The 13038-nt window shown below is 39.1% G+C and overlaps 1 protein-coding gene across 8 annotated transcripts in view; it reads left to right on the forward strand.

The window, feature by feature from the left end:
• CLIP1 (CAP-Gly domain containing linker protein 1) overlaps window positions 1-13038 on the forward strand; it is a 67888-nt gene that overhangs the window by 551 nt on the left and 54299 nt on the right. For 5 of the 8 annotated variants that reach the window (XM_082774134.1, XM_082774133.1, XM_082774135.1 and 2 more), the window contains exons 2-3: window positions 11355-11550; window positions 11995-12563. In XM_082774134.1, the coding sequence (XP_082630260.1) occupies window positions 11457-11550; window positions 11995-12563 (663 nt within the window). In that variant the 5' untranslated portion in view covers window positions 11355-11456. Of the gene's footprint in view, window positions 1-7435; window positions 7488-10673; window positions 10810-10836; window positions 11030-11354; window positions 11551-11994; window positions 12564-13038 lie in introns of those variants that run through there. The other 3 variants (XM_082774131.1, XM_082774132.1, XM_082774130.1) reach the window with 3 other exon arrangements.

Below are 13038 nucleotides of genomic sequence, written 5' to 3' on the forward strand. Positions count from 1 at the left end.
CCGTGTAAAGCCACCTGGGCTCGCTGCCCAGGCCTGGGTTTTTTTGGGGAAAGCCGTGCAGGTGAGGTGCCCGCTGTGCCCAGTGCTGCGGCATGAGGCTGTGCTGCAGGCCGCCTGCTTTCCGCTGTGTCACTGGGGCTGCTGCCTAGGGCCCGTTACTGCCCTCCTCCTCCTCAAGGTAATCCTCGTTTCCCCCCGCTAACGAGACTCCTGCCTCAGGATCAAGACAGGGTTTTTGCTTTCCTCTTAGCATCTTTGTCCGTGCGCTTAAAAACCACCCAACAACCTGTTGTTGTTTTCTCCTGGAGGAGAAAAGCTCCTTCGAGATAGCGTGGGGAAGAATAGGCAGCGACTGGGTATGTCGAGATTAAAAATATGACTGAAAAATGACGGCTTTCCTCCCTGCACGCAGCTCCCCGTGCGCGGAATGGAGGCAGTGTCTCACGGGGAGCGGTGCAAGTTCACGAGCTGCTCTGAGGTCACTGAGCAGGACAACTTAAAAACGTACCATGGGTGTATTAATGTGTAGGGAAAAAAAAAGAAAGAGGAAATGCTTTTATGCCTCATACTTTGCAAAGAGTTTTTTTTAAAGAGCGGAAGCATGTCTGTAAGTCTGAAACTAGCAGTGACAGAGTGATTTTCTTAGGCATGTGCACCTGCTACCACGTGTAACAAGATAGCAAATTAAATAGTGGAGGAAAAGTAAATAACTCTTTTTTTGTTTCTCCCTTAACAACAAAGTATCATAGTGTAAGGAATGTGTGACCATTCAGGGACTGACATTCTTCATACTGAATACACACAAAATGACTAGAAAACAGGCAGAGGTTTATTAGTTCTCTGTTTGAAATTTATGGTATTCCAGGGCTCTCTTTCCTCCTAGTCTTAATATGCACCAGAAAATTTCCCGTGTGTACCAAAGTGCACTAAAGCTTTGAGCCTTGGAAGGGGAAGGACAGGGTTGCGTTGGCTGAAGCTTCTGCTTGGAAATGTGACATCATCTGTCTGTATCTGTAGGGATCGAGAAGAATGTTTCATTTGGCAAAAAAAATAAAAAAAATGTGTGGTTTCTTTTTCAAGAGAAGTTTTTGGCTTTCTAGTGTGGGGGAGAAAAACATCTGTCTTGAATCATCACAAAGGTGTATTATAAGAAATAATCTCTTTCTTCACATGACAATACAGTAAGAAGGAGCAGTGCTCCACATGAGCTGGTCACTGTGACTTTTTTTGAGCTCCCGTAGATTTCCTGTCTGATCTGTAGGCTGTATCTGTTTATCATCTTCTGAATGTGAATACCCAGGACAGCCTTTATTTACTTAGCTTGGCTAGATTAGATAATTCCCTTAGTATTCCTCTCTTTATCCCTTTAGCCCCGTTGAAGTTTTTTTGGGGAGAGTGACTGAGAATATTCCAAAATAGATCTTCCTTCAAAAGAAATAGTGATCTGTCTTGCCAGCACAATTTTTCAAAACTGCTTTTCTTTCTCTCTCTAAAACAGTCGGGTCAAATGTTAACTCTGTATGTTAAATGCAAGTTTTCTAGTGTTTCAACATGGTGACCATGAATGAATGCAGCTCTTGTTTAATCTTTTGGCATTCCTTTGGGACTACTGGCTCTGCTGGCATGTATAAAAAGTAACGCACTGGAATCCGTATTGGACTGGCATGTTTAGAAATGCCTCAGATGGATGGTGTTTTGTTATTTAATGAAAGGCAATTATATACTGCATTAGCTGTAATCTCAGCTGCCCAGAGCTAGATGCCAATTTCTGCTGGAGCAACCATTTCGTTCTTCTTGACCAGCAGAACTGAAGCCAGCTCTATGAGCAGCACCGTGTCCCTGATGATTTTGAACATCCACAATCTTGTCCATGTGTCTGTCCTGTATACGCACAATGTTACACTCGTGTCACTTAGAATGGTACAACTGACCCTTAGAAACACCCACAATGTGATATCCAGCTCCTGGCCTCAGAAGTACTGGAAAGGATTTAGAAGATGCATCTCAGAACAGATGGTACAAGTCTCTACCTTAGCACCTGCCTAGCAGGTGTCCTGCTCAACTGCTTGTACAAACTTTGACAGAAGACTCTTCAGTGAATGCTACCTACCACACCTTCCTCTAATTTGAGAAACATCTTCACTCTACTGTTTCTAGGAGAAACACCATTAAAAGCTGATCACTTTTCCTGATCTTTATAACCTCCCTTATTATAAGGGGAAATTGCAAGGTGAAGGGAGAAACTCAGTATTTGATGGAATTGGCTTATCTGACTCAGTCTTCTTCTCTGCTTGGCAGCAGCATCCGTTGAATCAGAGCAATATTTATCTAAGTTCTGTATTTGTACTTCTACTTTATTATATGCCAGCCGTATAACAGTCATGGTGCTAATTTAAAAGGCTAAGAACATGGAGAGCTAAAAAGGGATTGCTGACTTGATGTTTTCAAGGCGTGTGAAGCAGTTACACTTTCACTCAAGTCTATCAAAATTAAATTCTTACTATAAAAAGCAGCACTTTGTTTCAGCCGTTTTAGATGCAATTGTGTGATTTAGAAGCCCTTTGTCTTAGTTCATGTGTGTTTGGTTTTGAGGCTGACAGGAGATAATATTTTCCTTTTCAAACTTTCATGTAAATGTTAGATCCCGAATACATTAAACTTTATGCTCTAATATCCAGAGAATGAATTGTTACTGGGGACTGAATGCACTTACTCAGGCGGTTTGAAGTGTGTTATCATTGGGAGAAGCTGGTGCTGACAGTTGAACAAATTATTTTTCTTGTTATCAAAATGGAGGGTTTTGGCAAGGGCAGTTAGAAACTTCCTTGGAAAAACGTAGAAAAGGTAGTAAGCGTTGATAGTAGACCTCTCAGAAGAGGTAGTAATAATTTACTTTCTTGGATGAAAGCTTTCTCTGCTTTTCAATCCTTGACTCATTCTGTAGAGAATGATGTGTGCTTAGAAGGATCATGTGCTTTCTGATCTTTTAATAGACTATAGCAGTGACATTTTTATAATGCGTGTGTACAGAGGCAATGAGGAAGTGTTAGATTTTGCATCACATTTTCTGTGATTTTTTTAAAAAAGGTTTTTAATAGTTATTAGCTATTTCTTTGTTAATGAAAGATGGGTATCTCTCTAAAAAATTGAACAGACTGTGTTTAGAAATAGCAACATAGATCAAGAAAGACTGAGAAAGAATTATTCACCATATTGCTAGCCAAAAATAATTTTTTACTGTTACAGACATCCTCTCATATCTGTGCTTCATATTCGGTAGTCTGTCTTTGTGCTCCAATGGTATATTTTTACTGAGGATCTCAAGGCACTGAAGAATCTGAATAAGCATAGCTGTCTATGGAATGATAAGGTGAGGTGACTTATCGTGTCCTTGATGCGGAATTAAAATACATAAGCAGCATAGAAGCTTGAATGAACCGCTTCTCACAGCGTTACCATAATGTCTGACTGGTGGTTCGAGCTCCTAAGCCTCTTACTATCTTTCATTTGAATCATCTCCTTGTTCTTACTACAGTTTCTTAGCTGTAGGAATTTGCTTTGTCCTTTCCTAAGCATATGCAGCATATGTTTATCCTGGATGCAGTGAAGACCCTGCACTTTCCAGAGAATGGCCATGTCTCTTATTTAGCAATATCACTAAACCCCTCTACTTTCTAGTGTCTTGTGATGGTTGCCTTCCTAACTGTTGCATTCAAGTTGGACGTTATCTGCATGCATACTGATAACCTGCTGCTGCCAAGTTACTGAAGGCAATACTTGGGCTTTTCCATTTTGCTTCAGAAATTCAGTCTGATTCAGTCTTTGGGAGAAACTCGAAACTATTTGAACTCAAGTGCCCCTTGCACCTGTTGGCCTACTTCTGTGAAACCTCTAAGAATGAAAATGTTCTTATAAGTCCCCTGCCTTTTATTTTATTTAGACAAAATTAGCTACCAGGTCCAAAGTCAGAGGAGAAATAGCGATTTGTGCTGGCTGCTGTAAAAGATTTGATGTTGAAAGTTAATCTAAAAGTCTTTGCTGCAGAATATACCACAGATCTGTGAACTCGTGCAGAAAATAGTTCAAATCGTCTTAGTGATCTCTAAATGCAGCACATCCTACCTGTCTCAGTTAAGAAACAACCTAAAAATTGCTGGTTGAGGTCTAGATTAACCATGTTCTTAATGGGGACGGTGTGGTGGGGCATTTGTATTGATTCCCAAACAGCAAAATTTGTTCTTTCCCTGTCCCTCTAAGGGTACAAGAAAACAGGAATTTCTTCTGAGTTACTGAAGAAGTGGAGATTCGCTCTTTGAAGTTAGAGAAAACCAGGAGCTATTTCTGGGGATGTCCTTACACCGTGGTGTGGTGGTTGCCTGATAGTGGGATGAGTGATGACAAGGCATAGTGTTTGCATTACGGTGTTGGGATTGTTTTGAATATCCTCTGCTTGTCTGTGTCTCACTGAACATACTGGTTGCTGCACACTAAGTAATGTTTATGTAAACCCGTGCTCTCTAAAATAGAGTTGGAACATTTTTCAGGATCTCTGCTGGTGATCACATAGATACGATTCTGGTTGAGTAATTTGTCAGCAACTCTTTGTTTCAAGTTGTGTTCATCTAGTCAACGATACTGATAAAAGAGCTGCGTTATACCAGTGGGCAAACTTCCCAACTTATTGTATTTTTTATGGTGGCCAAAGTAAGTTGTGTTTTGAGCTAGACTATTAATTCAGTTTTAAATGCAAAATTTTTTCTACCCTTAAAAGTGGGGTGCAAAGTACTGATTCCGATAGGCACGTACCAGCCCATATATTTTGATGCTGGCAGTAAGCATCCAGTAAGCCAAATAAATATGATCTGATAGCATGTAGCGTGATAAACATTGAATTAAATGATGCATATTACTTTGGTGTCTTTTATTATAATGCTGTATCTGAAGAATATTTTCAGGTCATCGTGTTACTTGCTTAATTGACAACAAAATCCATAGTTTCTATGAGACAAAATTAAACTGAAGTAATGCTCTTTCTGGCTTGTTTCAGTCTGAACATGCTACTTGTTCAATAAATGCTTTGGAGCTGAACAATGCATGTCAAATTTGCAGTAAGTCATGAGCAGTGGGTTCAGAGATAAGTTCACTTGCTGTTTCAATAATTGGCTTCAGTGGCTAAATTCAAAGAGACCTTAATGTAATTCATAGCTACAAATGGTTTTATTTAAGCCATAAATGGCTAGGAATACAAAGTGTGCTGCATCATTACAAGAGGGAAGTTCTGAAAAGTTAATGCATGAAGGCTTCAAAATCCATTTGTTGGTTTAACTACTTGTCATTGTTTCACAACTGGCTTTGAAACTTGGTGGAACATTTATAATGGATATTTTGCACTGTGGGATTACTTCATTGTGAGTGTAATTCAGCACTTGATGAACTGCATGATGATGATTGAGTGATTTTAGTTGCCCAATACGAAATATCTTCATTGGACCCAGAACCTGGCAGAGAAGGTGTTTTGAGCAGGAAGGTTATTGTTGTGGGATAAGGCTCAGCTTGCCTGCTCTGGGTGTGCTGACATTGCAATAAAAAATAAAAATAAAAAAATTGGTCGCTAATATATGGTAGTGGGAGAATTTATATTCCTTCTTGGAAACAAAACAAGATGGTGGCAATCGTAAATTCTGTTTAGGGAGGGCGTGTGAGCCAAGCTGCTTTCTGCAATATATCTCTCTGCTCTATCCACGTCATCCAGCACTGCTTGAGGAAGGATGTTGGTGGATATGTCCCAGGCTAGCTGGTGGGCTTGCCACAGACAAATTCATCTCATTCCTGCTTGAACCTTTCAGAAGTTGGCCTCTGGGAGCTGGCACATTCTTGCACAGAGGGAAGTATTCTTAAAGAGGTAGAATGAAGCAAATAGTGCAACATGAAGGCATTTACTTTGTTCAAAGCCAGGATATAGTTGTATTTTTAAGTAGTGTATTATTTTCAAAAGCCTCTAAACTGAAACTTAAAGCATTATTTTAAGTGCTTTTGGAATTACATATACTCAGCTTTTACAGAAATGTAATAGCAGCCTAGGAAACCACAAATACAACTTGTAGAGCTGTGATAAAGATTAGGTCTGAATCATACAGAAGATGCTTATGTACTTTAAATTATTTGTCTTTGGCACTCTGTTTTAAGAATACCATAATGTTGGGAGATGTATGTGTAACCATGAGGTCTTGGAGTCCTTAAGGTAATTCACGGACCAGAAAAGAAAACTTCCCAGGTTCCAAAATTCCAAGTTATTTTCTCCCTAAACCATTGTTAGGATTTTCGAGGAATGATTCATGAGCTTTTGAAAGCTTGGCAATAGTGACATGAACATTAAGACTGTGAAAGAGATGGTTAAGAAATCTTGTTCAGGCTGCTTTTTCAAAAATAGTGCTTCGTTTTTATCTTTCATATTCTTTTATTTGTCTTAGGAAAGTGACATTTCTAGATTGTGGCGGTCTTTGAAATATATTTTCTGTTTCACTTTTCTACAGAAAGTGTTATCTGATTTATTTCCTATATGCTACATTTTCTTCATAGTATAGTAAGAATTTTTTAAGATCTTCTCTGTTTGCATAGCCCTTGGAGCTCTTCAGCAGTGTTATGTACTCTATGCAACCATTTTTGAATATTTTCAACATATTTGTTATATGTATTTTGGAAAAAAATAAAAAAGTATTCTTAACAGAGTTAACAAGTTGAAGTGGTCTCCTTTCTGAACTTAGAAAGGTGTTAGCTTTGAAAAGCCACAGTATTAGTATCTTAATGGTATCAGCTGAGTTAGTATTATCTTTCCAATTTGAAATGTTTTGAAGAACTCATGCACAACTCATACCAGATGATCATTGTTTAAAATAATATTTTCACTTTATTGTACAAACAAACCACATGAGAGTAGCGTTCCAGCCTCAAAGTACGCTGCACAGAGTCAGACTGCATGTGTCTGCATGCAGAAGACCGGGATTACGCAGTCTGTTTCGAGTCAGCTCAAACATTATCCTGCTCTGCTCTGGAAAGTCCTCTTTGTTTCCACCCCAAATGGACAGACAAGTTGCTTCTCTCCATGGAAACACTGTGTCTGCGCCACTGAAGTCACGAGTAGTGATGTTAGCAAGTGATTCTTCCTTACGCTGCCAAGTCACAGTTTCAAATGTTTTATCATTTAAGTGTTTTATCGTATTTTTAATGTTGGCACTGTGTGGCACTAGGTAAGGAGAGAGGTGATGGCAGCAGGCTTGTCAGATGTCAGCTAACCTTAAAGAACAATTGGTGCTGCTACGGTCTTGTCGTGACTGTAGGGTTCTTAAGTGGAGTGAGCTGAGACTCAAACATTTTCTCTTTTTTTTTGTAGTGCTAGTTGTTAAAATACACTCTAGAACAAAACCATGGTGGGCAGCTGTTTTATATTGTGATTCCTCTTTGATAGATGGAAAGGATTCTGCTTTGAGGTAATGCTAAGAGCTTTTGGTACCAGATCTACTTTTGCTAAGGCTGTAATGTTTTCTGAGATGATTGGTAAAGCTTGACTGTAAATCAAAGGGTTTAATTGCATTTCACATGCATACTTCATTAGCAGTTTGTATGATGTATGAATGAAAACGTGCTTCGCCTTGCTCTCCTTTTATATTCTGGTTTAAATTTGCTATAGCTACTACCAGTTCTGGATGTCTGAACTTTTGGGAGTTCAGTCTGAAGTGCCTTAAGTTAGTATATTTTTTCCCTGGGTAATGTTTTTCTCCCCTCTGTTACTTACTGTCACTTCAGCACTTGAGCCTTTAAATATCTTTTCACTCATGAAACCGGAGCATAGGTAGTATTTAGTGTACATCACAATCATCTCACTCAACTGAGTGACATTTGTGTTTCAGCAGTGTCTGCTGCTTCAGGAGCTGTCTGGCTGAATGCTTGTTTTAATTCAGTATTTTTTTTATTATTTTTTTTAATCTCAGTTTGCCAAAATAATTCAATAATTCATATTTACTTATCAGAGTGGTAGGTTTTATTTTCTTGAATCAATGGTTTTCAACTTGTTTCTTGTGGATTAGTTCAAGGTCTGTGAAAGAGAACCAAGAAAAATAAGGATATTATCAACTGGCTAAAAGGGCCAATGCAAGGATTCATGTCTGCATTTGAGAGTTTGTAGTAGTCAATGCAAAAAAAAAAAAAGCATTTCATTCGAGAATGTCACACCATATGAAATCATGTATTTCCCAGTAGCAGCACAAGTGCAAAGCTTGTGTTTAAAATCTTCTCTTTGCTCCCAACAACAGCACTAGTAAAATGTGCGACTTTCTGAACACTTAAGTAGTGTGTATTATCAGGCTTTATGGGCATTTCCTTAGGTTCCTGATCTGATCTTTTGAGAAACTTGCAGTTGATGTTACTGCCTATTTGTTATAAAAATTCTTTCCAGGAGAGCTGAGCAAGATTCAGAGAAGGGACGCGAACAAATTGAGACAAGCAGCTAGCTGCCCTCTCTCATGAGGACTAAAATGAGGTAATTGACATCTGAAGCCTGTTAGGAAGTGCCTAAATCACTCGTTAGAAACTTGGGCTTTCAGTGTTTTGTGAATTCTATTAGGAAATATCAAGGTCCCGCCTATTTCTAAGACTCAAAGTTGCATTTTCCCTGTTGCAATAAGGCACTAAATTGCCAAAATGTTTTGCCTATATTTTAGCAGTTTGTTGCATTAAGCTACAATTTCAGGAACTCTGAAACCAGGGCACAAGGGATTGTGTTACTTCTGGCCTAGTTGAAGGCTTGTGCATTGAAAAAGGCAAATGACACAGCAAATACATAACCTCTGACTGTGGAGAGCAGGATTAAAATATGAATGAGCACCTTGAGCCAGGAAATGCAATATTAGAAGGTTCTAGCTTTCTGTTGGCCAAAGGCTTGTTAAATTTCTATTAATAAATAATTATTTGAAACAGGCAAGATGTAATTTTGCAGCGTGTTTTAGTGTGTTTTATTCTTTCAATATTCCTATCCTTGCATGATACAGGTGTTTACTAACTGAGTGGTACTGGAATGGGGTCTGGGGAAATAAAAAGAAAACAAACAGAAATGGTAATATGTGGAAAACAGAGGCAGAATACTGTAAGCACATTTTTAGTGTCCTGGTTTTAGAAGGAGGTCTTCCTTAGGGAAACTTGCTTCTGGTCCAAATGAGGTGGTTGAATTCCCATAAATGTTGTGTTTGACACTGTCAAAGAGGACTTTGAACTAAAAAGAACTGACCTTGATAACTCCTGCATTCCTGTATTTGTACCACGTCCATCCTTATTGTGTAGAGTTTTCCTGTTTTGTGGATTTAGATGGGTTGAGGAAAAAATAATAGAAGCAGGCATGGAGATCCTGGCATTGGAGGGAAGGGAATAGGGATGAGGAAGATTAGGCAGCGTGTATGTGAGAGAGAAAAGGATGAAAATACGAACAAATCTGATGCACGCAGATTTAGCAGGGAAGATAGGTATGTAGTAAGAGGGGAAAAAACAAGTGTTTCTTCTGTGTTGAGTGACATCTAACATGCTCCTGTGCCCCTGTATAGCTGTGTGCTCCTCGGTTCTTGCGTAGCTTTATGACATTTCATGTCTGTCCCTCTGCTTTGATTTTAGAGCTAACTCTGCTTTCATGTTCACGAACATGAAAGCTCCTGCTTAGAAATTAATAGTGAACTGGCATACGACAGGCAAAAACAATGGAGAAATTTTTCACTTTGGTAGTCATAACTCTGCAGATGGGTGACTGACATACTTCTGGCAATGCTAGAAAAATGTTCATCAGTCTGCACAGTGCTGCTTGGAGTTTTCATGGAGTATAACTTAAATTGTAGACAAACATGCAGTCAAGGCAGTAATTAAAACTTTTTAAAGTATAACATTTTTGCAGACTTAGAAAATGACTTGAATTTGGCATAGCCAATCTTGAAATAGCCAAAGAAATGTTTCGCTTTGCTATTTATGTTCACAAAGCAGCATGACAGATACTTTCTTTTTTTTTTTCCAAGGTGAATTGATTTTTAGGACCACTAATGTGCTGGCTGTTAATAATACAGGAAGGGTAAAACTTCTCCTTGTAGGTAAAAGGCTTTTCCCTAGCTTTTATTCCTGTACTACAATATTCTCTGCCCTCACTAGGGTTTCTCTTGCCTTGAAATGTGCCAGTTATGTGCACCTGGGCACTGCTGGTGAGGGTTTGGGGAGCCTGCAGTTGGGCAGCTTTTTGCCTGTGCATGTGTACTGACAGCTGCCAAAATGCCACGTGAATCGCAGGACGGAGACCTGGCTTCTGTTTGTCATGTCCTGAGCAAACAGTTGAGCAAGCAGTCTGTTGCTACATATCTGCTTGCTTTTTTTTTTTTTTTGTCCAGGTTTTTGTTTACATGTGTGTTGTTTTTCAGGGGAGCATAGCTGTTCTGTCAGTGCCCTAAATACAAGGCTCAGCAAATATCCTGGCTGTGTCTGTGCAGACAAGTTTATGCTTTTGATGGTGGGGGGAGACCAGTCAGCTTACAGTTTGGTTTTAATTCACGTTATAGATAAAAAAAAAAAAAAGCCTTTCTAAAACTTCTGTAATCAGAAGGAAGATGCCTTCTGTGGCTAAAACCTCAAGGCACAGTTCCTGAAAGTCTTATAGTTGGCGTGCCGGTCCGAGCAGCGCAGGGAGGAGCAGGGCCCCCCTCCTCTTTCCAGCACAGAGCTGGGGCACTTCTGGGGACTGAGCGAAGTGTCTTGTGATCTCGGACACGCGATTCCCACATTGCTGAGGTAGATGTTTACTTCTTAGTTGCCATCATTTAACTCTGTTGATCAGCCTTAGCTTTTCAGTTCCAATCTCTTTAAAACTTCATTCTTTTTATCCTGAATTTCCCTGTTCTCTTGATTTTTCATGCAGCTAATTCTCCAGTCTCAAGTTATTTTTGTTGGGATATTGCAACACTTGAAAAATGTGACTGAAAACAGTAGGGCGTGCAGAGTGGTTATATCTGTGCGTAATGTTGTTAGTAATGCAGTTAAGGGCTTTGTTTTTCTTAAAATAGCCTTCAAGTTTAAAGCTCGACATGAATACAGCAGCATTCACTGAAGAGAGTTATTTTGATGCTTTAGGTTCAGATTGGTGTCTTTTAATAGGAAATAACTTTTGAATAAATTGAAGGCTTGGAATTGTTATCCTGGGAAATGCTGCTGGTTGTTACTGTGAAGTGCATTTAGCATGCGTTTCATATACAGGCTCTGTGTGTGTATGTAGGGTACTTTATTCTGCAGGAGCTCCAATACTTATTTTGTTTCATGCCTAATATTTTTCTGTGCAGGTTTACTCCAGAGTTGGAAGACAGAAAATAGTATATTGTATCCATGTTTGGAAAAAGGTAGTTGCTGTAGACGAAGAGGACTAACTCTGATATCACAGAAAGATGAGTATGTTAAAACCAAGTGGACTTAAGGCTCCTTCAAAGACCATCAAGCATGGGGCTACGTTACTGAAAGCACCTGCATCTGTTGCAACCGGTAAAGAATATTTAAATATCTTAACTTTTATTCATCTCTTACAAAAAAATCTTCTAAAAGCTATGAGCATACACTACTTCTACTATTTACACTAAAACACTTTTGCTCGTATTTCTGATGTAACAAAAATGATGTGTAAAATATGCAAAAAAAAATAATATACTGATTGAATGCCATCTTGGTTCAAAACAAAATGTTTTTAAATGGTTTTGATAAAAATCTTGTGAAGATTATATTAAATGTGTTGTGTCTCTGTCCTTAGGCTTTGAGTTACTGTGTTCTGGAGATTACAGTATTTTCATAATTAAGAAAACATGGAATTGTGCTCTTCCTCTTAGAAATAATGTTTTTCCAAGTGCTCATTACTTTCAAACTATGTAATGATGCTTCCTGGAATATAAGTGCATTTGATTCCTGTTGCTTTCTCTTTGTGCTTGATTCCAGCTCCAGCAGAAAAAGCAGCTTCCAGTGAAAAGTCCGCAAGTACAACCACTGCAGATGCACATGACGAGTTTGTGGATGATTTCAGAGTTGGGGAACGTGTTTGGGTCAATGGAAATAAACCTGGCTTTATTCAGTTTCTTGGTGAAACACAGTTTGCTCCAGGACAATGGGCAGGGATTGTTCTAGACGAACCAATTGGTAAGAACGATGGCTCTGTGGCTGGAGTTCGCTATTTCCAGTGTGAACCCTTGAGGGGAATATTTACAAGACCATCGAAATTGACAAGAAAAGTGCTGACAGAAGATGAAGCCAATGGTACTCAGGCAGCTCATGCATCTAGAGCTACATCACCAACTTCCACATCAACTGCTAGTGTGGTGTCTTCGTCCCCTGCTGCGCTTCCCCCATCAGGAATTCCACAGAAAACAACACTTGCTGCTAAGGAACATTCAACTCCTTCTCAGATTAGCAATCTTTCAAAAACTGCAAGTGAATCTATATCAAATCTTTCTGAAGCTGGATCACTAAAGAAAGGAGAAAGGGAGCTCAAAATTGGAGACCGAGTTCTGGTAAGATTTCCGTGCAGTTTCCGTGTCTGTTTTTTGCTTGATGAATTGTAACTTCTCTTAACACTCAGAACTTCTCTACTGTTTCCTTGATTCAGGTAATGTAAATTCATGTTCTAGCTTTCTTTTCATTGGGTGTCTTCTGTAGGTAAGCTCTTCCCATGCAGTTTTGCATGTTATAGGGAGGTTTTTGCAGTGCCAAGACAAAATGGTTAATTTGGCAATGTCTATTTTGTTATGTTTTGCCAGTGTTTGCTCAAGACCAAATGTTTTTATTAACCTATACTCAGTTTGTCTTTCTAGAACTGCAGTCCCACTACATAAAATCTGAGCTTGTTAGATTTCCATGCATCTCTCTTTCCCTATTCAGGGATGTATCTTTAGAAAGCTAACAGTTCAGTAATTGATTGTTCCCTTGAGTAGTGATAGGCAGCGACAGAAGTAGTCACATAATGCCACTGATCACCCAGGATTTACG

This window comes from Aythya marila (assembly GCF_965140915.1).
Source record: "Aythya marila genome assembly, chromosome: 17".
Taxonomy (NCBI): domain Eukaryota; kingdom Metazoa; phylum Chordata; class Aves; order Anseriformes; family Anatidae; genus Aythya; species Aythya marila.